Raw genomic sequence first — 24082 nt, forward strand, 5'->3', positions numbered from 1 at the left:
CTCGGCTTTCTTGAGACCCAGCTGTCTCACATCATCGCACCTTTCCCAGAGGCTCACTCAGGACTAGTCGTTCCCTTGTGCTCCTCAGCATTTTGTCCCAATGTCACTGTCATTTACTGAAACCAGGCCTTCCTCCTCCAGGGGACCCCTGAGTTTCTTGAGGATAAGGACCATGTCTTGCTTTTGCATGCCTTTCACCTGCTCCACTACCATGCACGTTAACACTTGACGGAAGTGTGATGAAGGAATGAGTGAATGCATGCTCACAGGCAGGTGCTCTCTGATATGGGGGCTTTACTTCAAGAGCAGCTGGAATTTCTACTCTAAGAATAGAACAAATCACTGAGACAACGGAAAACAAAAGTTTTTTTTTTAACTCTATAAACAACAGAAAGTACAACTGCTAAACAAAGGACAGGAACATCAAATATAAAGATTTGAAAAAGAAAAAAAAAACATTCCCGAGGTAATTTGCTTCAATTCTGCCAAATAATCAAAATTTTAACCAGTGTTTGGGTGATATCCTGGCATTTTGTGCCTCTCAAATGCAAAATGTGCCAACATAACCACAGACCAATGGTCAGATACCTCGGGTCACTGAAGCCATTAAAAAGTCCCATTGGCCTACATTTCTCATTTCAGTGGTGCTATCATCTTGTTGCTCTCCTATGCAGCCACTTAAAAGCCTCATTACCAGGCCTGGGGAATGCACGTTTGGTTGGGTAGAGCATTTACAATTACATTTTAAGGTGCTTCCCAAAGCTATAAATGGCAGGATAGGCAATGTAACTGTCAACAGGAGACAAGGCTGAACATAAGAGTCAGTTCTGCTCAGCCTAAAACGATGTTCCAGCAAAGCACACAGGTCAGAAAGCATCTTGCAGCGTGGGGTTCTAGAAGCAGAATCAGAAAACTGGGTGGCCTCAGGCAAATGACATAACCTCTCTTGCACTGAATTTCTTCATCTAAAAAAGAGTGGGACTCAAATACCTCTGAGGGCCTTTTCAGCTCTTAAAGACTCTATGGAAGGACAGAAAAATTCTGGAATATTAAGTACAGTAAGTGAAATGGAGTCAAATGGGCCACCACCCACTGTGTCCTACTACTTATTGAGTTGTTATCTTGCACCAGGCTTTGTGCCTGACACCTTACAGATCTGAGTCTCTAGAACCCCACAAGCTGTGACAGTGATATTTGGTGAGCTAATTAAGTAGACATTAAATCTTCTACCCACTGCAAACTAATTTCAAATAAGAATCAGAGATGTGGAAGTGCAAGCTTGGCCCCCTAGGTCATTTAACTCAGAGTCCACCCAGTAGTGTGTGACCTCCTGAGCCCACACACAGCCTCTATACCCCCACCCCATGACAGCTCTGGTGAGGAGAAATACTGTTTTCTCAGGAAATTACAATCCAGTTGCACCAATAAACACAGAATGGAGGTATGGGTCTGACAAAGACACAAAGGCTGAGTGAGTCAGGTTCTAAGATCTCTTGAGTTTTCCCTTCTAGTGGTTCACTGACAAAAGTGTCTTCAATGTCCATGAAATCTAGGGACATTTTTTGACCCAAAACAAAGGCAATTTCTAGACAGTTTTAAGATACAAAGAATATCTTATATTCTTTATATATTACATATTACATAATATATATTACATTATAATGTTATATATTATAGTTTTAGAATATATAATGTAATACATATATGTGATATATAATTTATGTATTTATACATGTAATTTATATTTTATATAAACTTTATATAAAACATAAAACAGAATATAGAATTTTATATAAATTTCTGTATATATACTTTTTATATAATTAATAATTTATTGTTATATATAGTTATATATATATATAAGAATTATATATCCTCCATCCATTGCAAACTAATCCTACTGGGTAGACTATTTCTTGCTTTCCTTCCCTTTCTTTGTTATAAACATGGTTATCTTATGGGAATAGAGCAGACTACACTCCTGAGTTGCACCATTTTCCTTCAGCCAATAGGTTGCTGCTATTAATTTGGATGTGAACCTCACAAGCTATGACAGTAATATTTGGTGAAATAATTGAATGAACATTAAATCCTCCACCCAGTGCAAACTAACTCTAAATTAGAAACAGATTTATGAAAGGGCATCCTCTGACGCTTTGAACAAAGTCAGATAATTTGGTAGAACCACAATGAATACAACTCCAGAGCTCTCAGGCTGGAATGACAAAACAAACCCACTGGGGCGGCTGGAGAACAAATGGGTAGTGCTAAGAAGCAGGGAGATTGAAGATCAAAACAATCCTGTGAAAAACCGATGGTGAAGTTATACCCCTGGGTGTTAATTCTGCCCTTGTACGTTCCTAGTAGGTAGCTTTGACATAGAACAGGCACTATTTTGATAATAACATACCAAAAACCAAGGGTCAAGTCTTGCTTTGCTATGCCTTAACTTTTACCCATTTTGTGGTTTTTCCCCTGTGGACATGTAAAATAACAAAATTTTTGAAAAACCTTCCACTTTTTTCTCCAGACCTGTAAATAAGTTTTGTTATTCCTGTATAAGTTGAAGTTGACAGTTGTATACAACGCAAAACTCCAGTTCTGTGGGCATGGGGCTGGCTCAGGCTCTGTGAATCATGGGGGACACTGCCTGCTCATTCTACGTGGGTTCTGGCTCTTGATTCTCTTCTCCAGGCCTCTGAGGCCACCATACATGTGATACTCCTGTTAAAGAGGGATTAAAGAAGACAGTTTAGGTGATACAAACTTCAACACATCATGAAGCAGACAGTCTCCATTTGGAGAATGCACAGTGGGGCGGAATGTAGGAAGCTTTTATAGGATAAAGAATAAAGAACGAAGAAGAGAAAGTAGAAAATATCTGGCTGGGGCCACATAGTCATCCTTGTTTGGGTGAGAAGGAGCAGGAAATAAGTACAGAGCCCAGAGTTGGCTTGGTGTTTGGGAATCAAGGGGGTGTTCACAGAGACATAAAAGTTATCTAGATTTCCACTTGAAGTGACACTTGAGCAGGAGCAGCTCCATCTTCAGCCTACAGAGTTGTCTCAACACCACCTCACCCAGCTTCCACATAGATGGCATCTGCAGGGGGATCAGGTGTTACTGTGCATTAGAGCCCATGCTGGTCTCCATGTACAGCAACCCCTTGCCCTACCTGCTCAGTGGGCCCCAGGCAGGTGCCTTACAGGTAACGGGACATGCTGTAATGTGTGGCCCTTCCCCCAAGGGGGAACACTCATAATCCAACTGTACTAATCAGTGGTTTCTCAGCACATTGATTCTGAACAAGTAGCACAGGGTATATTCATTTTAGAAAGATATATTTATTTTTTCTCTGTCCATGATCCTTTTTCCAATTAACTATGTTCTTTTTATTCCAATCAAGACAACAGAACAGTTCTGCTTCTATTTTCTCTCCTTTTGTTTTAACAACAAAAGACTAATGATGGGTATGACTGGGGGACTGGATCACATAGTGGCAGAACTGCCATCTGAACCCCATCATGCCTACCAACAAGGAGACATGTGAGAGGGAACAGCACCATAAACAGAGCTGTTCCTGAGACGTTAAATGGTGATGGAACAGAGACCATCTATTTTCCAAGTTATTGAGGATTCTGAGCTTGGGCTTACGTTCCTTGCGGGTAATGGGCAAAATGGCAGGTCCACATCTATAAGCCATTCTTGATCCATACTGGCTATGAATAGTGCTCCCTGGCCAAATACTGTGGAATTGGGGATGACAATTTTGAAAAATCCCTAATGTTAGTTCTGACTAGCCACTTTCCTGCTTGATTTGAGTAAGAACTGATTTTAAATATTTAGTAACTAAGACCTTTAGCAAATTCATTTCCCCATCTGCAAAATGGGGCACTAATCTATCGTAAGGTTGTTGTGAAGATTAAGCAGGCATACATAAAGCACCCAGATCAGCACCCCTGGTAGGCACTGGGCAAGTGCTAGCCTTCCCTACCATCAAAGCAAAAAGTCACTATTTTACTCACTCAAAGTATTAGATAGATTGGCAAGCTTTGGTGAGGTCTTACTAGAAGGTCTAAGTGTGATGGGCTTACCTGTAAAGATACAGTGAAACTTCCCATATCACATTACCTAGAAGTAAAGCCATGTAGGATCATAGCTCTCATCCTTGCTCAGGATACTTATGCTTTGTTTGGTATAGAACCCTTAGACTTATCCATAATGGAGGGATGGATGTCTTCCATAAGGCAGGCTAGAGTGCACCCTGACAAAATGGCTACCAGTTCATAACTATTACCCTCATACCCCTGGAGTTACAGAACGTGGAGGATGGTACAAGCTAAGCTTACTCAACCAATGAATAAGACATCTCTATAAAAACTATGCCAACAACTCAATCACAAACTACTATAAATTCAGAGTGTTTAGGTCAATTGAATCTAGAAAAAGAGATCACTGCGGGTTTATTTCTCAAACTTCTTTCTTGGCCCTGCCAGTTAAAGTGATAATGAACCTACAGAATAATCTATCTTCCAAGTAAATCATAAATTGCTTAAGAAAATGAAGCAACAATTTACTTTAGGCTAAGTCTAGTAGATAAAATATACTTTTCCCTCACAAACAGAGATATAAAAGCAGCCTTCCAAGCCTTAAGAAACTAGAAAAGACAAGGAAAGTCTTGTACTAAACCATTACCTATTTTGCTACACATAAAGTAAAAAAGACTCAGGGGTCTCTTTCCTTTTTTAAAAAATATAAAATGATTAGAAACAAAAACTGGATGTACTGCCTTCCTCCAAACCACCCATAAAAATAGTGATTTGGGAAGTATGAGAATCATTTCATAGTCTAGCAGATAAATGTTTCCATCAAGATTGCTTTCAGAAAGTACCCAGGGGAGTGCTTGACACACACTAGATATTGTCAGGTTGTCTGTGCCCTCCTTATGGGCCCTGTGGCATGTTGGGATAAAACAGTTGCATTTTTTCCCAATATCATCAAACCACTAATACAAGGCTGAGCAGGCGGTCCATGGGTTAACTGCATGTGAGATGTTGTACAGGGATGTCCCCAGAGGGGTCCAATGTTGGGTCTGAGTCCCAGCTCTGCTACATACTAGCAAGTCCAGGTACACTTCAATAGCCTCTGTAAGCCTCACATATTAAATGAAAATGCTAATGACATGTTTATAGAGTTTTCATGATGCTCAGCTAACTTTTAGGAAAGTACTTCTTAAACTTTAAAGGTTTATTTAAATGCTCTTTATTTATGAATTTTGTGTGGATGAAAAGCAGGGATTTATAGTTACAATGGTAGGTGGATGAAAATAGCTTTGAAATTGGCAATACTAAAACCTCATCTTATTGTATTTGCTCATTGGTCTAACTGATGTAAGTCAACCAAGGGACCTCTGATCCCTCTCAGCTTGCTCCCGAGGCCCATCTTTTCATGATGATACACCATTAAAGAGGTACTCTCTTTCAATATTAGTATTTCACATTGTGTCCTCCAGTAGTACTGGAGAGAGTTTTCAAGATGCTGAGAAGTCAGCTCTTGGGATGTTTTCTCTGAACAAACCAGTAACAAGTCTCATCATTGGAGGAACGAATCCCTGAGTTTCAAGCAATGCCAATCAATACTATGGCTCATTTCTGGCCCAGTAATAAAAATTAGTTGGTCTGACATCTTCAAGTGAACATTTGCTGCATTCGCCTCCCTAGACTGTCCCTTTGGGTAAAAGAGCTTGTCTCTTCCTTTCAACTTCTCAGGATGTGGGCTTTGAGTGCAGCCACTCCTTCAGGGATGGACACGAAAAGTTGCTAGTTTTTCAGACATACCTGTGAAACAGACATACCTTCACCTAGAACAGGAAATTCAATTTAAATAGCTTAAACAATGAAAGTGATTTATAGGACCATAAAACTGGCACAATTCTAAGTTCCACGTTCAGTTTGATCGGACGCTCAAGCGATAGAAGGCCCCACCTTCCCTCAACGTCTCGGCCCTGTTTCGCCACTGTTGGCTTGTCAGGAGTTCTCTCCTCTCAGGGTTGCCTGGTGGCTAACAGCGGCTCTGTTCTTCCCTACCAAGGGAGGGTCTCTGTTCTAGCTTACCATCCCAGTCCTGACGTTCATTCTCTTGGGCCGGTTTGTATCACGTGCCCACCCCAGACCAATCCTTGCGGTCAGCACACTGCGGGGGAAGTTGGTGACCTCAGATCACCTGTATCCTGAACACTGGTTATAGCAAAGTGGGGAATGGATATGAAGGGGGCAACCACACCCGCGGCCACTCCATCCTGAAAACAATCGGGATTTTGGCATACGTTGTAACAGTGGTAAGTTTTTAGTATTTTTTTCACCCTGTGTATCTCCTCAGGAGGCATGGGGGAATAAAGGTCAGCAAAAAAAGGCAGTGGGACACTACATTAAATACAGATTAAGACCTCCTTTAAAAAAGGAGTATTTTCAGATTTTGGAATTTATCTTTTTAGATGAAATTATACATTTACTCTGTTTCAAATGACCACACATTCTGAAAGGAAAACATGAAATGTTAAACATTTCTAAGAATGGACATGAGGAAAACAGGAGAAAAACCAAGCACAGAGATGATATGAAGAAATGCGAGAGTGTAATAAGTCACAACACTGTGAATAGAGCACTGTAACTTGACTTTAGTAAATATTTATCACTGAACGTGGAAATAAGTTTCCAGTCTTAAAATTCCCTACTTAATTACACCCTCAGCTAGAGAAAAAGCTATAGAGAAGCCAATTTATTTTCAAAGGTGCACGCTTTACCTTTATTAAACTCTAGCCTTTTCTATTTTAAATTTCAGTAAGAAGCATTTCTGCCATTCATAATTTCTTTTTCACATTTGCCGTTCACAATCTTTATGTGGCGTAAGAGTACATTAAGGATGCTGGGAAGATCAGCATCATAATTATTCTGACCAGATATTTGCCACTGCTCTCCTAATTGCTGGGCACTCTAATGTCTTTAATAGGAACAGTCCCACCTTTGGTATAACAGAGGTAAAACCCTTCTAAATACTTAGAGCTAAATCTCTTTAGCTCTTCCAAGTCGTGTGGGCTTACAAATGGAAGGGTACCACAAATCACAGGTTTTATGAGTATGTATGTGTGCAAAGGCACATACATTGAGACCATGTGAGTAGTTGACAGCATCAACCACATTCCAGACTCCAAAACAGCACTCTGACTGGCGGACATAATGTCCCACTGCCACCACCACATGAGGGCCACTCATTTGGATTTAGGCTCTGCATATTACCAACCTCAAATTGGAAAAGAAGTTTACTCAGTACCCCCAACAACCAGCCACGATCTGAAGATAAGATTTATCAGAGTGTGCCAAGAGGACAAAAGAGCCTAAAGCACAAAGAGGCTTATGAGGCAGACAGGGAGGGAGGAGTGGGTAAGGCCTAAGCTCCTGAGCAGTCTCTGAAAGAGGCCCTGCTGGTCAGCCCAGCATAGGCAGGTAACGGCGCTTTGCAAGTATCAACAGTGGAAAATAACTGAAATGTGACATTTCAAGGACTAAACCTTCAAAACACTAATTCTCATAAAGAAAATGAGACTTTCCTCTGAGTTTCCTTTTTTCTATGCAGGAATTTAAATACGCTTTAACCAGAGAAATATTTACTTAATATTAATAACATTTTATTGTGTAAAGTAGAATAGCTTTTCAATAGCCACAAAAGGTTTTTCCTAATGGAATTAGAGTTTACATAAGGTTGCTAAACCCTCACCAAAATAAGAAAGAATTCATTGATTGCCAGTTAATATTTTATAATGACTGAAGTACATATAGGAACACAAAAGCGTTTATAAAGATGCATTTACAGTTTCATTACTGCCATTTATTTCTGGATCATGAACAAAAACAATTCCTTCAGTACACTTATTATATTATCCATTTCTATGCTTACAATATGGTCACCTCGATTTGGACATCAGAAATTTGGAAGTACCATATTTATTGCCATTAGCTTGTTCTCTGAAGTGGAACTCAAGGTTACTTATTTATAATTAGGATTCAGACAAATGTCCAAGTTTCTAAATACCACACAAAAACTGGCAGAAGTGGCAGAGACTGATTAAGAAAGATACTTAATGCTGGACAAAATCCTGTATTCAAAGAATACTACGACTGCAATAATGGAAATGCCAATGTGAATCATAGGGTTTCACATTCTGCCTTGCCTGAATGAATTTCACAAACTCCAAAGAAACCTTCAAGCTCTTAACACTCCTCATCCTTTGGGGAAAGGCAATGGACAGCATGGCCTTTTGTGGTGCAAACAGGAGGCTAGTTGTCAGGAGATCTGAGTTAAACCCCTGACTCTGCCCAGAATGGCCCTGGGCCTCTGTTTGATCTCCTTGTGTCTATTTTCTTGATTCCATCTAAATGACCCCTTGTGCTAATTTCCAGCTCATAGGTCCTGTGGTTCTCAGAAAAGTGTGATGTTGGAAGAGAACATCAGGTCACACCACAGTTGTCAGTGTGGCCCTGCACCATCACCACCTGAGGACTTTTAAGAAATGCACATTTGGGGCCCCACTCAGACCTTCACAACCAGCAATCTGTGTTTTGAGAAGCAAGCCCACTGGGTGATTTTGATGCTCACTATAGAGTCTGAGAAACATTTAATTAGGCCAAAGCTACATTTTAAGAAATTTACAGTTACAAATGCCAGATAAATTAAATAAATCTTAAGCCCCATCTTTAAACTCAGTTTATCAACTACATATTATTTTTCAGGATTATGGTACTAAAGGCACATCAATCATTCTTTGAAAAATCCTGAAAAGACATAGGTGAAATTTAGGGCAATTTTAACTACTAATAGTCAATGAAACTTAGTTTTATCCCTAATTAGGAAAGTTAGTATTTTTAATTATTTTTCAAAGCTATTGAGAAAAAAATAGTTTCCTAAGTATAAAGACTTTCTCTTCAGTCTTGTGAATAATTACTTAATAAAAGGCATATTCAGGTTTGTAACATAAGCTAAAAGATGTACTTCATCAATATAAAAATTACATAGTACATGGTAATGGGTTTTTACACTGTTAACATAATAAATTGACATTTTGAATTATTATGCACATTACAGTAACTATAGTTGCTTTTCAGACATGACTACCTTGGTTTTTAATTTCTAGCTTATAGCAACTAAGAAAAATTCAGATAGTGTCTCCATAATCCACTCTCTGACAAAATTATAATATGGAATTGTTTTATATATAAAATATATAAATAATAAATTGCTTTGAAATTATGAATTACTAAGTAAACTACTAAATAAATACTTAACCTTGCTTATGTATCCTGATCTTTTCTAATTTTGGTCACCACACACTGAGAGTTCTGGCTCAACCTCACAATCTACTTGGTCTTTATTTTTCTGTGATTAAGAAGAATCGGGCTATTTAAAGAAAAAGCTTCTTTACCAATTGCCCCATGCTATTGTCTTTAAAACATGGTTCCTATGGCATCAAAAAGAAGCATGTGGATGAAATGCTTCAAATAATGAAAATATTTGTAAAATGCAAAAATCTGAGAGACACACTTTTATGACTTCTTTTTCATTATTACAGGTTCAAAAGTAAGATAAAAAAAATTCTAATTAATAACAAATGAAAATAATGTGCCAAAACTTAAGCACCTTAAGTCCTGGCAAGAACCTGGTAAGGAGGTATCTTTTTGGGTTTGTTTTATTACAACAGAAACTTACTTTTTAAACCAGTATCCACAGTCACTGGCTTTGTTTTATTTTATTTGAAGACAAAGTCATTACTGCAGCAGGCCTGCTTGACCTTGGGCACACTGTCACCACAAGAAACGGCTTATAATCACAGCAATCACCTGGGACTCAGATACCAACGTCAGCATGCCCTACCTCTGTGAATCCACTGTGCTAAGCCTGGCACAGCACAACCCAGGAAATGCTGAATAAGTTAAATACAGAGATACACATTTAACACTGGATCATATCCTCACTGCATTCTAAAGCTTAACAAACTCACTGCAGTGATAATTTTTACGTGTACCCACGAGAAGCAATATTAGAGAAAAGAGCTATTCAAATATATGTTGTACAACAGGTATACCATAAAAATTTAACACTGGTAAATTAAGCGCTTTTCTTTTTTTTCACAAATTTTTTTCCACGTGTTCAAATGTTGGTTTTTTGTAATATTCTCCCAAAGATTCTATAAGCCAAATAATGTGAGCTGGTTAAAGAGACAAAATAAATGCAATATTTAATATCGTTTTTATTCGTTTAATTTGGTAAAGGTAGAATATAACGGTTTCAAGGCAAACTGGATTATTTCAGTCACAACTCAACAGTTAACATGATTCTGAAGAACACTCTTATCTTCTATATATCTACCCACCCCTACAGACATATCTATAGAAATCCACATACATAAATATTAGTGTTCAACAACTCAGGATTTTCAACAACTCTAGAGTTTAGATTTTATATTCTCACACACTTCAAAATTATCCATTTGATGCAGGATACAATCACAAGTAGATAAAAATTCATGCAATGATACTCAGATTTTTTTTAAAGTAAATCCAATTATTTTATAATTCAATGCTATATAAAGTGCATTGAATATCTAAAATAAAACAAGTGCCAATTTTATCATGAAGTAATAACATATTTATTGTCTTGAAACCAAACAGGCCCAAGTTACTTTTTTGTCTTTCTGAGTCAGCTCTCTCTAAACTCATTGCTCTCAAACTTTCTGAGTAAGAAAAAAAACAAGATATTTTTTTCATTTCTTCTTTGCAGTTAACAAGAGATGGCGGAGGGCTCAAAGTAGTTACGTTCTTGATAATTCAGAGTCAGAAAGCACTTCCTCTTGAGCAGAAGGTTCATAATCACCTACATTTTCTGCCAATTCAATATCTAAGTCATCATTACTTTCTGCACTGTAATCAACTTCTTCAAGGAATCGAGGCTCATCTTCATCCAAAACGTAGGTGGTAGGGCTGTGGCCAGGACACACAGAGCACACAGGACTACATTAGATTTTATGGTTCTAATATAAGATTTGACCACAGTGGGTTAACTCTGATTTCACTATAATGCAAGTAGTTTGGGCTAGCTTTGAAAATATCATCCAAATGAACAAGAGATTTGAAATAGCTGAAACCTCCTTACATTGACAATAAATGGTGAAATGATAATTACTAGTTATATTACAAGGCTGTCAATATACATCCTACAATTAGATAGCTACAAAATACAATGGACTCTCTCATTAAGTTACTTCTTTGAAGGAGTTCATCAATTTGTAGGCTTAGAATTTCTATTTTAATCGCTGTAAATCAAGCAACAAACAACTTCAACAGGCTTTATAAGAAACTGGGTATTTAATTGGTTCCTCCAGTAATGTACTGAAACCATTTATTCTAAGTCTATGAAGTGATTATTTGCCATAAAAACATCCCATATATGCATCCTCACAGCTTCCATCAGTCAAGAATAAAAATGAAAAATAAGTGAACACGCCACACCTGGATTAATTACATTCCCTTGGGACACAGAAGATATTTGCTTAAAAGCACTAAGTGCTTCTAAATATTTCATTAAGTAGGTTATTTGGGATTAAGAGAAGCTTTTCACTAGAGTAACATTCTTTCCTCTGTCAAAGTCACATTATTTGGATTTCTCCCTACTGGGGAAATTTTACACACACACACACACACACACACCATATCAAAGAAACACTAGAGAAACATTTTATTTCCCAATTTGGTGACCAAAGCTCTCTCAATTTCATATAGATGTATGTTTATTTATATTCCACCTGCTTCCAAAAGGGATTTCCCATCACTGTTGCCATTAAAAGTTATAAAATGAGACAATAAAAAGGGAACAATAATCTGTTAAAATAAACAGAGAAGCAGATGTTGTGAGGCACCTGAATGGAAGGAATTCCTGCAACTGAATATTAAATTCAATTCAGGTATCTGGAAGTTTAGGCAGAAAAGACAGTGAATGCATTATATGGTTTTAATTTTCTGAGAAGAGAAACCCAAACTCATCTGATGAGAGAGAATCTTTTCTCCTGGAATTATTCTAATCTCACTCATTAAATATATACTGCAAAACCACCTTCATCTTGTAGAGAAAACTTCCTCTAAAAGTTCGGGGTTTGCACTACGACAGCCCAGTCCTGATAAATCAAGCTGAGTGGCCCAGAGTACTGAGACTTTACAACACACCTAACACGCACAAGAACAATTTCACAGTTTTCAATTATGCAACTACAATATTTACCATGAACCTGCTAGGTCTTAAGAAAAGATCCAAAGAAAAAATGATTTGCCTTTTAAAATGACAATTATTCTTTCTATTGAAAAAGAGTGATTCATTCCTCCTTCTTGACCTTGTTGTTTCAAATTCTCAGGGTGTCCCCGGTGATTCTCAGAATAGATGGAAGAGTCATAGAATAGATGCAATCTTCAGCTGAAGCAAAGGAGGGGGACAGAGAGAAGTGAGGACAGAAAGCAAGAGACAAATGTCTTGCATCATACTTATTTATTTCTTCTTGGAGATGGTCTAACAAGAAGACATGAACAAGGAAACGCAAGGAAGGAGACAGATTTGCTCAAAAGTCATGCGCTTCATGGTCCAGGGGCCGGGGAAACCAACCAGGACAGCACAGGCTAACTCCAGTGACCAGGCACAGTGACCAGGGCAGAGTGGACACCTAGTGGTATCATGGGACCTCCCAACATCCAGGAAGAGCATAAAAGCCATGCAGTCGGTGAGTGGGCAGGCAAGCACCATTCAGGAGATCTACTGACGGCAGAATTTCGATCCCCATCCCCAAAACTCTCATCACCAAGGAAAAGATGGCATAACTGAAACTGGCTGCAGGAAGCCCAACCACTACACTGGAATCAGAGCAAGGACCTAGTCCTCCTGGGGAGCAGAATACTAGAAAATTAATCAGTTTGAACTAAGGGAAACAGTTTGAAGGAAAAACCTCATCTTATAAATTGTAAGTCAATGGGGAAACAAAAGGAAGGAAATAGGATTTAGGAGTAACAAAGATGCCTAAGATCAAACCAGAAAAGCTCCTGGACAGCAAGAAGACTTGGAGTAATGCTGGTATCAGATACTGATTGGCACTTTTCAGAGAGCCTGGAAGGCAAGCTCCTGAAAATTTAAACGAAATCCCATAAAAAGGAAAGTTCAGGGTTCTAGATCCAGAAAATGATTTGAGCTTACGAGTTCCTGATCTTGGCTCATTCATGTGCTGACTGTAGCATGAACTTTACTCATATTCTGGCATCACCCATCTGATCCCAGAAATGGGCTGGTTTTATCCCCTTACTCCATTCCTGTAACCCACATGGGCCCTGATATTAGACTCCTGTTTCTGCAGATCCAAACAAAAGCATGTTCCTAGGTCCAACTTTCTTAAGGTCTAGACTACAGCTGAAATATTCAGAGTACGTCCAGCAATGGTAACCAGGCCATCAGTGCCAACTTAACATATGTGCTGGGGGGAAGGTAGAGGAGAGATCAGTACACCCAGGTTTAAGAAGCTAGGGGAATACAGAGATAGAGGAAAGGGAAGGAAGATCACGACCTCCATCAATCACTCCACTAAAAGCAGTCTTCGTACTGCTAGTCCAGTTCCACATTCCAGCCCATTTTTTTCTAGATCTCTCTGCTATACTCAACAGTGGAATTAACACCCCTTTCTTCTGGTTTGCTTCATTCCCCTCTGCTCCTTCTTAGTGTTGATCAAGTGTTCTTCAGGTCCTCATCCCCCTCAAAAACAGGTGCTTATAAAAATGCTCTCATGGCCAATTGTTCTTATGTGCATGCCCTCTGTGAGTGAACTCATATATTTTAATTTGTATTCTGATCATTTCCAAATTCAAATTTCCAGCCCCAACATTTCCCTTGAACCTCTTCTGGACAGGCAGGGATTGCTAGTATATTCCCATGGCTATCGCCCACAAACCTCAAATGCAGTGTATTCACAGCTGAACTCACTGTCTCCCTGCAAGCCTGCAGCTCTTGTAGTATTGTCAGTATCCCTCACTTAGTGAGCCCTAAAACCAAAATCCTCAGCAAGCAAGTCCTGGCAATCAATCTGCGGACCACTCCTTGCCTCAACTTTACAAGTCTTCACTGATATGTTTCCTCTGCTTAGGACACACTTTCCACCTTTCTTCTCCTAACTACCCAGATTTCTTTCAAAGTAGAGCTCAGGCTCATCTTTAGATGTTCTTCCTTTATTAAAGCCCATCTTGGGGCAAGTGCCCTTCCTCTATATTCCCTTCGTACCTGCACCAACTTCTTCCTGGCCACTTCCATATGCAGCTGAAACCATCTTCTTGTGGGCCTGTCCTTAGGGCAAAAGCATGGGGACCCAAGTCAGGAACTGTGACATTGCCATCTCAGTACCTCCTGTCAGCTCCTAGAAGGGCTGCCACATTGTAGGCCCCAAACAAATGTCTGCTGAATGACTTATGAGAAGTAAGTTATTAGGTTAATAGGATCCTTGATTTTTATGTTACCCCATCCCACTGACTTGACTTTAGTTAAAAAAAAAACTTAAGGCAGAAGAACAATCATAGCAATTCACCTTTACTTTTACTAATAATTCTGATACATGTTTTGAGCTTTACAACTTAGGAAGTGCCCTCCTATACACTACCTCACAATAACCTTCTGAGAAGAGAAAGGCTTTATGACCTTGCTCTCCCATTACTACCCCCTTGTGCCCCTCATTCTCTTTGCATGCTTACTCCTTTTGCCCCGTTGTGCTACATCCACCTACCTTCACATCCTTCTAGTCTGGATTTTCATAATTCTTATGGTAAAGGTGACTAAGCTAAAATCATTTCAATAAGAAACATTTCATTCTACAAGAGAAAAGTATTTTAGTCCAAAAACAAGTCCTCCTCATGTGCTTCAAGAACAATACCAAAACCTTCACCCAAAGGGCCTTCTTACAGGACGAATGCGCTGAACTTCTCCATTGCATGGGATCATTATGATCCAGAAAAGGTGTATAATTCCAACTGATTTCTAAAGATAATAAGAAATTCTACTTCACCCAGATTCAGAAAGTTTTCTGGCTATCCTTATGTTAAACTATTAAGCACCACACAAAGTTAAACCTAAAAAATACACTATCTCCCTCAAACATATATCCATCTACTTCTTCTACAGCCAATTTGACACTGAGATACCAGAATACAGACCTTTAGCTCTATTACCTAGGCGAGGATGAACGACAGAAAACACCACGTGTGGAGCTGCCAGTTCTGGGTTTGTGCCCTTACTCTTCAACTAACCGAAATGCGTGACCTTTAGCAACTCGCTCACTCTCTCCAAACACCAGCTTATCCCAAGTATAAAAATAGTATCAGTCCAACTGCCTCACAAAGTTGTTTGGCTCAAATTAGGTAGTAAATGTGAAAGCATCTGGAAACTCTTACGCTATACACATATAAAATGTTATTATGATACTAATAAAACCTACCTTGTTAAAGAAAAAGTTCCTCAATCTTTCTCAATTCTTAAAGAGCCCAGGCAATGGGCTGCCCCAAGCCAACAGAACTAAAAATACTGCCTTGCCTTAGAACCTCAGAAGCCTCCCTCAACCATGCACTCTTCTATGATTTTGGGACTGACCTACCTGTTTGAAGACAGCACAATAAAGGTATCCTAAGGCAGAATTTCTGAAACTAATGCACAAACAGAAAAACATTCCATTGCCTAACTTATCAGCAATTTGTGACTTGCTAATTGTGTCTTTCCTGTATTGAAATGTCAGTCTAAGGTAAAATAAAATCCTATCTGCACACATATTAGAGAATATTTTACTTATACAACTTGATTCCCATCTAATTAATAAGAGATATAGCATCTACTAAATACCACAGAGTAAACAAAATTATCCATAGGAAATACAGGTAACAGTTTCTGTCAGGCTTAAGTGATCACACAGCATATACATGTCAACCTAAAACAAGGAACCAGGTCAAGAGGCAGTGCATTTATTTGGGATCAAAGAACTGCAATTTGGGGTACACAGAATTAGGGAGAAATCCAAAGAGTATCCCAATTATAGGAGGTGGACTCAGGGTTCTTACAGAAAAAATGAAAGATCAGGTAAGTTGTTTTTGAGAAAAGTTCACTGGTGCTGAAAAGCAGGGCTAGATTTCTACTTCAATGATCAGTCAAGCTAAATGGTCACTAAACAGAAGTTCACTTTCATCAATGTTTTCAAACAGGATTTTCTCATTCTTGCCAACTTCTTGGAATGTTGGCAGTTTGGCCGACTTCAAACGTTTGGAAACCAAGAGTTGCAAGGCAGTTCCTCTGAAGTGGCTGATCCAGCTCTATTTTAAAATGGCTCTACCTATGGCATTTTTCACACACACACAAGTACTTATAGACACTTGCACATGCATATACATGGACACATAGTTAATGTATAGAATTTCTAACCAGAATATTTTAGTTATTTGGAAAAAAAGGAAAGTAAAGTGCTGATTTATTGATAATTTGCTGAAAAAATGTGTAACTCAGCTGCCTTTGAAATAATTAACTGAGTCACTAAACTCCAACTTACTTTGCTATTAATCTAAAAACATTCCTTATACATAATAAGAATGTTAAACAGTTAAACTCCCCAAAAATGCAGAATAGCATCAAAAACTGAAACCATTCCTCTTTAAGTAATTTTTCTTAGTCACTTCGAAGATACAACAGATAATGAAAGTACAGGGGAATTTTAGAATTAGACCTGGACACAATTCCTGGTTCTGTCAGGACTTACTAGATGGAACAGATAATGACCTCGGTCATCATGTCTGAACCTTGCACATGTATAAAAGAATTACAATACCATCTGTTTCCAATCATTCTCAGTAGAACACTAGAATCTCTGAGGTAACAATCAAACTTAGAAATCCAAATTGGGTATTCCTGTCAAGGGTCCCAAGACAACCCCAGGTTTAATGATTTGCAGGAAGACTTACAGGATTTAGCATACAGCTGTATTCACAGCTATGACTTATTACAGTGAAAGGATAGAAAGCAAAGTCAACCAAGAGAACAGATATATGGGGCTTAGACCAGAGGAAGCCAAGGCCAGGCAAAGGCAGCCACTAAGAGCAGACAAGTCATCAGAGCTGTCAGCAATTTCAAAGGATTGGAGGCAAAAACTAGAGTTCTGAGCTGCCCAGTTTCCTAAAAGAAGGGAGTTGCAGAAGTGTGACCCCAAGAGTCTTACCCTGGAGGTGTTTGACAAATTCTTAAAATACACAGTGTGAAAGACTGAAAAGCAAAGCAGAAAGCAGCAAAACAAAACAAAACAAAAAGAGGATTCTTGGCAGTCTAGTGACGCTGAGGCAAGAAGCTGTAAGCCTACAATGCTGACCTCTGGTGGGTAGCACTTAGGAAGGGGTAGGAGTGGGGAGTGAACCAAGGGTTCAACAAGTTTCACAAACTTCACAAACCTACCTCAGGTCAGCTTGTCCCTCACTGGGAAGCAGCCACCTGCCTGTCCTACTCTATGGGCTGCCAAGAAGATAGAATGAATCCTCTTTGAAGGGATATGTATTCTTCCTTATTCTAGCATATACTATACTATTATTTTGAAGTCTCAAATAGACATTTATGTGAGAGGAGTAACTTCATTCTTCCAAGAGGCTACAAAACAACAGAACACACAAATATCTGTAAACATATATGGTCACCAAATTCCTTGGACACATAGTCTTAGAGACTGACAATCACCAACTTGATACCCATCAGGATCTCAATGATAAGGATCATTTTCTTCTCCTATGCCAAGTCTCAAAGCTTCCCTTAAAATTAAATCTGGCCTAGAGTCCTAAAGTGCTCACATATGTCCCAAACTTATTTTCCAGATAACTTCAATCTCCTCTGTGTTTGGGGTACAATAGCATTTCACTGACTTAGCACAAAAACACAAATGGTTCACTTTTTAATTATAAGCATCTATGATTTCCAGTGGACTAGAAGTTGTGATATGACCTTTAATTACATGGCATGATTTATCTGCCTAGAAAATAGTCCAAGAGCAATCACAGCTGTAAGAATTTTCTATGTGGTAGCAAAAAACAACTCTCAGAAATACAAAACAGATACAGTATGTGCATCATGGCCAAAAAGGAAGATCTCTTCTTTAAGGTTAGCTGGATAAAATGGTAAACTGTACATTAAAAATAATGCACATAAATACCAGTAAGCTTTACTATATAGCTAGATATTAGATATTGCTGTTAACATGTGGCCACAAATGATCTATACTGGCAAAAACTCTCTCCTTGACCAAACTTAAGTCAGGCTCCTCTGAGTTCTCTTTCTGACTAGGACCTAATCTTGAGCTCTGTCCTTAGTCCAGTGGCTCTACCTCCTTAGTACAATTTTAGCAAGAATCTTGTTGAGTCAGTTTATCAAAAATCTCCCTCTCTCGATATCTGATCACCCTAGCATGCTTTCAGCAAAAAAATCTGTCAAGTTGGTTTAGCCAGAATCTCCCTTACCCCTGTAATTTTCAAACTGCCAATCCCCTACTCTACTCCATGGCTATAAATCCCCACTTTTGCTTACTGTATTCAGAGTTGAGTCCAATCTCGCTCCCCTATTGTAAAACCCTATTGCAGTAGTCATCCTGAATAAAGTCCGCCTTCCCATTCTTTAACAAGTGTCATGAGTAATTTTTTCTTTTAAAAGTATTAATGTAATTTTCTCAGAAGGAAAAGTTCCCACACATTTATAAATAAAAATTAGCTTCACATAAAGAAATATGCATAATACAGAGGTTAATATTTCATCCTAGTGTGAATAGTTTGTAGCAACCAATGTTTTTGTACTACTTTACCAATAACTTTCAGCCAGTCTCTTTTAGAATGTTAGGGACGGGATAGAGCTTTTAATCAAGGAACATTATGATGTTAACTGGTCCTCAGACCTGTACTCATTCCCTATACCTTATTAGAAATGTACTCTACCTTTATCAAAACACATCAAATTAGATTTTTTAAAGTATCAATGCAACATAGACCTAATGCTAAACATATTTTAAAGGTGTTCTCCAGTTTAAGTCCTATTTATCTTAATAGCTACATTATATTTTTATATTCCCATAACAATTTCTCATCATATTTTCTAATGTACAAGCTGTATGTACAGAAATAAATTAAGTATCGATACATACTACAATATGGATAAAACCTCAAAAACAAATTAGATTACAGAAGCCAGACACAAAAGTTCACACACTGTATTGTTCCATTTATTTGAAATATCCAGAACAAGTAAATCCACAGAGGCAGAAAGCAGAGTAATGGAAGTTCTGGAACTAGATAAAGGTGATTGATGGCTGTACAATATTAGAATGGTGCTACTAAGCACCATTAAACTGTATGCTTTAAAATGGTTAACTTTATGCTGTGTGAGTTTCATCTGAATTAAAAAACAATGTCCAAATGCTGTTCAATTATAACTCAGTAACTAGGCTTCATTTAACATGGGCATATTTTTTATTGTGATATAATATTGTATAGAGTTCAGTATTTTTCAACTTCACTTTCCTATAATGTTTTAAACATACTCAAACTTCGAATATTTCTTCCATATCTGTATCCTGAAATTTAGTTACAACCATAACATCCTAATGAGAAGTACTGTTAAATGTCATATCAGTTCTCAAATTCTTTAAATGAGGCCGACTGAGGACTGTTTAATAGTTTAGGTAACTGGTAAAATAAAAACACTTCTTCTAAGTATGAAAATATTATGTACCTTTAAGCTTTTAAATGAGTTTTACCAATATTCCAAGCTTTGACCTAGAAGAAACACACCACTTAGGAAAGATATAATGCAGACTTAAGTGTTATATCAGCTGGAATTTTTATTATACAACAAATACAACTGGGTAGAATTTTATGTGTGGTACTTCACATGAATGCCTGGGAATATAAAACATAATTTTCAACCACAGGCTTCACTGAAAAGGAAATTCTATAATTTCTCATAAACACAGTGAATCTCAAAAGCTAACACTCTAAAAACTATGACACTGATGAAAGAAATTGCAGAAGACATGAATAAATGGAAAGAGTCTATGCTCATGGATAGGAAGAATATTGTTAAAATATCTATAGTACTCAAAGCAATCTATACATTCAATGCAATCCCTATCAAAACACCAATGGCATTTTTCAATGAAATAGAGCAAATAATCATAAAATTTGTGTGGAACCACAAAAGATCCTGCATAGCCAAAGGAATCTTGATAAAGAAGAACAAAAGTACAAGTATCACACTCTGTGACTTCAAACCATACTACAAAGGTCCAGTAATCAAAATATATGGTACTGGCACAAGAATAGATATATAGAGATCAATTAAACAGAATAGAGAGCCTAGAAATAAACTCATGCATATATGGTCAAAGTATAACAAGAATCACAATGGGGAAAAGATAGTCCCTTTAATCACTCTCTCAAGGAAGTACTCAAAGAATGATGACACATGTCAAAAACACAGAGTTGTTGTTTGAAGGGACCAAATCAGGGAAAATTTGAGTGTCTAAATTAATATAGTTAACATATTAAAGCCTAATGAATTAAAATTATAAATCATAAGTCCAATATATGTAAATTTAAAAATGAATAAATTATGAATAAAATGAATTGAGAATTTGATGAGAAATGGGATATTAACATAGTTTCAAACACATCCCCATAAAAATACTTATTAATTACAACAAGGAAAAAAACTAACTTTATAATAAACAAGTTTGGCAGATAACATCTTAATCAATGACCAGAAAGCAGCAAGATGATATATTTAAAGTGCTGAAAAAAAAAAACCAAGCAAACTCTACCCAGTAAAGTTGTCCTTCACAACTGAAGGAGAGACTAGAGAGTCTTCCAGGCAAACAAAAGCTGAAGGAGTTCATCACCACTAGACCAAACTTACAAGAAATATTACAGGGAGTTCTTCAAGCTCAAACAAAAGGATGTTAATTAGTAACAGGAAAACAAATGAAAGTATCATACTCACTAGTAAAAGTAAATCATAGTTAAAATTCAGAATACTCTAATATTGCAATGGCGATGGGTTAATCACTTATAAATCTAGTACAAAGGTTAAAAGACAAAAGTATTAAAAAGTTATAATTACAATAATTTGTTAATGGGTATACAATGTACAAAGATGCAAACTGTGACATCAAAACATAAAATGTAGGGGTGTGGAGCTTTGGTATGAATTCCAAAGTAAGTAATTATCATCTTAAAATATGCTGTTATATAAATGTATATAAGATGTTTTATGTAAACCTCATGGTAACCACAATTCAAAAACTTGTAGTAGATACGCAAAAGATAAAGATAGCAAAGCATACCACTATAGGAAATCATTAATTAACAAAGGAAGAGAAAGAGAGGAAGAAAAGAACAAAGAAACTACAAAACAACCTGAAAACAATTGACAAAATGGCAATTCGTAGGCCCATACCTGCGAATAATTACTTCATATGTAAATGGACTAAATTTCCTAATCAAAAAACACAAAATGGCTGAAAGGATTAAGGAGACAAACCTAACTATGTTGCCTACAAGAGACTCACTTCAGTGTAAAGGACACTCATAGACTGAAAAGTGAAGTGACGGAAAAAGGTATTTGGTGCAAATAGAAACCAAAAGTTTTGGTATGCTGGGATAACTACAATTAAAACAGGGGTAACTATAATTAAAACAGAAAAAATAGACTAAGCCCAAGACTGTACAGAGAAAATTAAGGTCATTATATAATGATAAAAGGGTCAATTAAACAAGAGGATATAGTAATTGTAAATATTTATGCACCCAACATAAGAGCACCTAAATATATAAAGCAAATAATAACAGATCTGATAGGAATACAGTAATATCAGGAGCTTCAAATACCACTTCCAAAAATGGAAAGATCATCCAGACAGAAATTCAGTATGGAAACACTGTAATTAAACTACGTATTAGACCAGATAGACCTAACAGATGTGTACAGAACATTCCATTTAACAGTAGCACAAACATATTCTTCTCAAACAAGCATGGAACATTATCCAGGGTAAATCATATGTAAGGCCGTAAACAAGCCTTAATACACTTAAGAAGACTGAAATACTATCAAGCATCTTTCCTGTCCACAGTGGTATGAAACTAGAAGTCAATCAGAAGAAGAAAATTAGAAAATTCACAAGTATGTGACGATCAAACAACAAGATCTTGAACAACCACAGAGTCAAAAAAAATTTTTTTTTAATCTTTAGACAAATGAAAATAGAAACATAACATACCAAAACTTATAGAATATAGCAAAAGCAGTTTTAAAAGGGAATTTTAGAGAAATAAACAGCTACATTAAGAAAAAGGAAAGATCTCAAGCCAACAACCTAACTTTACAGCTCAAGGAACTAAAAAAGGACAAACTAAGCGCAAAGTTAACAGAGCTAAGGACTAACAAATATCAAAGCAGACATACATGAAATAGAGACATAAAAGACAATAAGAAAGATCAGTGACACTTAAGAGCTAATTTTCTGAAAAGACAAACTGTTACCTAGACTTCTCAAGAAAAAGAGAAGACACAGAAAAATATATAAATGAAAGAGGAGACATTACAACTGATACAACAAAAGTACAAAGGATCCTAAGAGACTACTATGAACAATTATATACCAACAAATTAGACAATCTAGAAGAAATGGGTAAATTCCTAAAAACATGTAACCTACCAAGACTGAATCATGAATAAATTAATAAAAAGTCTGACTAGTAAAGAGATTGAATCAGTAATCACAAATTCCCAAAGTCCAAGATCACATGGTTCAATGATGAATTCTACCAAACATTTAAAGGACTAATATCAGTCCTTTCAAACTACTCCCAAAATAGAAGAGGAAACACTTCCAAACTCATTTTACAAGGCCACCACTATGCCGATATTAAAACCAGACAAGGAATTCAGAAAAGAAGAATTACTGAGGGCCAATATCCCTGATGTACTTGGATGCAAAAATCCTCAATAAACTATTAGGACACTGAATTCAACAGTACATTAAAAGGATCATACAAACACCATGATCAAATGGGATTCATCCTAGGGATGCATGAATGGCTCAACATAAGCAAGTTGATGTGATATACCACATTAAAAAAGTGAAGGATAAAAATCATATAATCATCTCAATAGATGCAGAAAAAACATTTGACAAAACTCATACCCATTCATGATAAAAATTCTCAACAAATTGGGTAAAGAGGGAACACACTTCAATATAATAAAGGTGATATATTCTAAGCCCACAGCTAGTATCATACTCAATGAGGAAATGAGGAAAGCTTTTCCTCTAAGATCAGAAACAAGACAGGATGCTCACTTTAATCCTAGCCAGAGCAATTAGGCAAGAAAAAGAAATAAAGGACATCCAAATCAGAAAGGAATTAAAATTTATCTATTTGCATATCCCATGATATTATATTTGGAAATCCCCAAAACTCCACTAAAAAATGTTAGAAATAATACAGAATTTCAGTAAAGCTGCAAAATACAAAATCAATACACAAAAAACAGTTGCATTTCCATACACCAACAATGAACAATGAGAAAGAAATTTAGAAAAATAATCACATGTACAACAGCAAGAAAAACGATAAAATAGTTAAGAATGAATTAGCCAAAAAGTTGGAATATCTGTACAATGACAACTATAAGACACTGATGAAAGAAACTGAAGGGGACACAAATAAATGGAAAATATTCTATAATCACAGATTGGAAGAATTAATGTTAAAATGTCCATACTACCCAAAGCAATCTACAGATTCAATGCAATCCCTATCAAAATAACAATAGCATTTTTCACAGAAACAGAAAAAAAAATCCTACAATTTGTACAGAATCACAAAACCCCTAAATAGTCAAAGTAACCTTGAGAAAGCACAACAAAACTGGAGGATTTCAGGAACTGAAATCACAC

General features: G+C 37.1%; 1 protein-coding gene across 9 annotated transcripts in view; it reads right to left on the bottom strand.

Annotated features, from left to right (window-relative positions):
* The window catches only part of AGTPBP1 (ATP/GTP binding carboxypeptidase 1), a 213354-nt gene that overhangs the window by 16885 nt on the left and 172387 nt on the right, over positions 1 to 24082 (bottom strand). For 3 of the 9 annotated variants that reach the window (XM_073228726.1, XM_073228724.1, XM_073228729.1), the window contains one exon: positions 10295 to 11060. The exons of 2 other annotated variants lie outside the window; for them this stretch is intronic. In XM_073228726.1, the coding sequence (XP_073084827.1) occupies positions 10862 to 11060 (199 nt within the window). In that variant the 3' untranslated portion in view covers positions 10295 to 10861. Of the gene's footprint in view, positions 1 to 10294; positions 11061 to 12324; positions 12514 to 14352; positions 14934 to 14957; positions 17734 to 24082 lie in introns of those variants that run through there. 4 more of the 9 variants (XR_012127773.1, XR_012127772.1, XM_073228725.1 and 1 more) reach the window with 4 other exon arrangements.

This window comes from Manis javanica, chromosome 2 (assembly GCF_040802235.1).
Source record: "Manis javanica isolate MJ-LG chromosome 2, MJ_LKY, whole genome shotgun sequence".
Classification (NCBI taxonomy): Eukaryota; Metazoa; Chordata; class Mammalia; order Pholidota; family Manidae; genus Manis; species Manis javanica.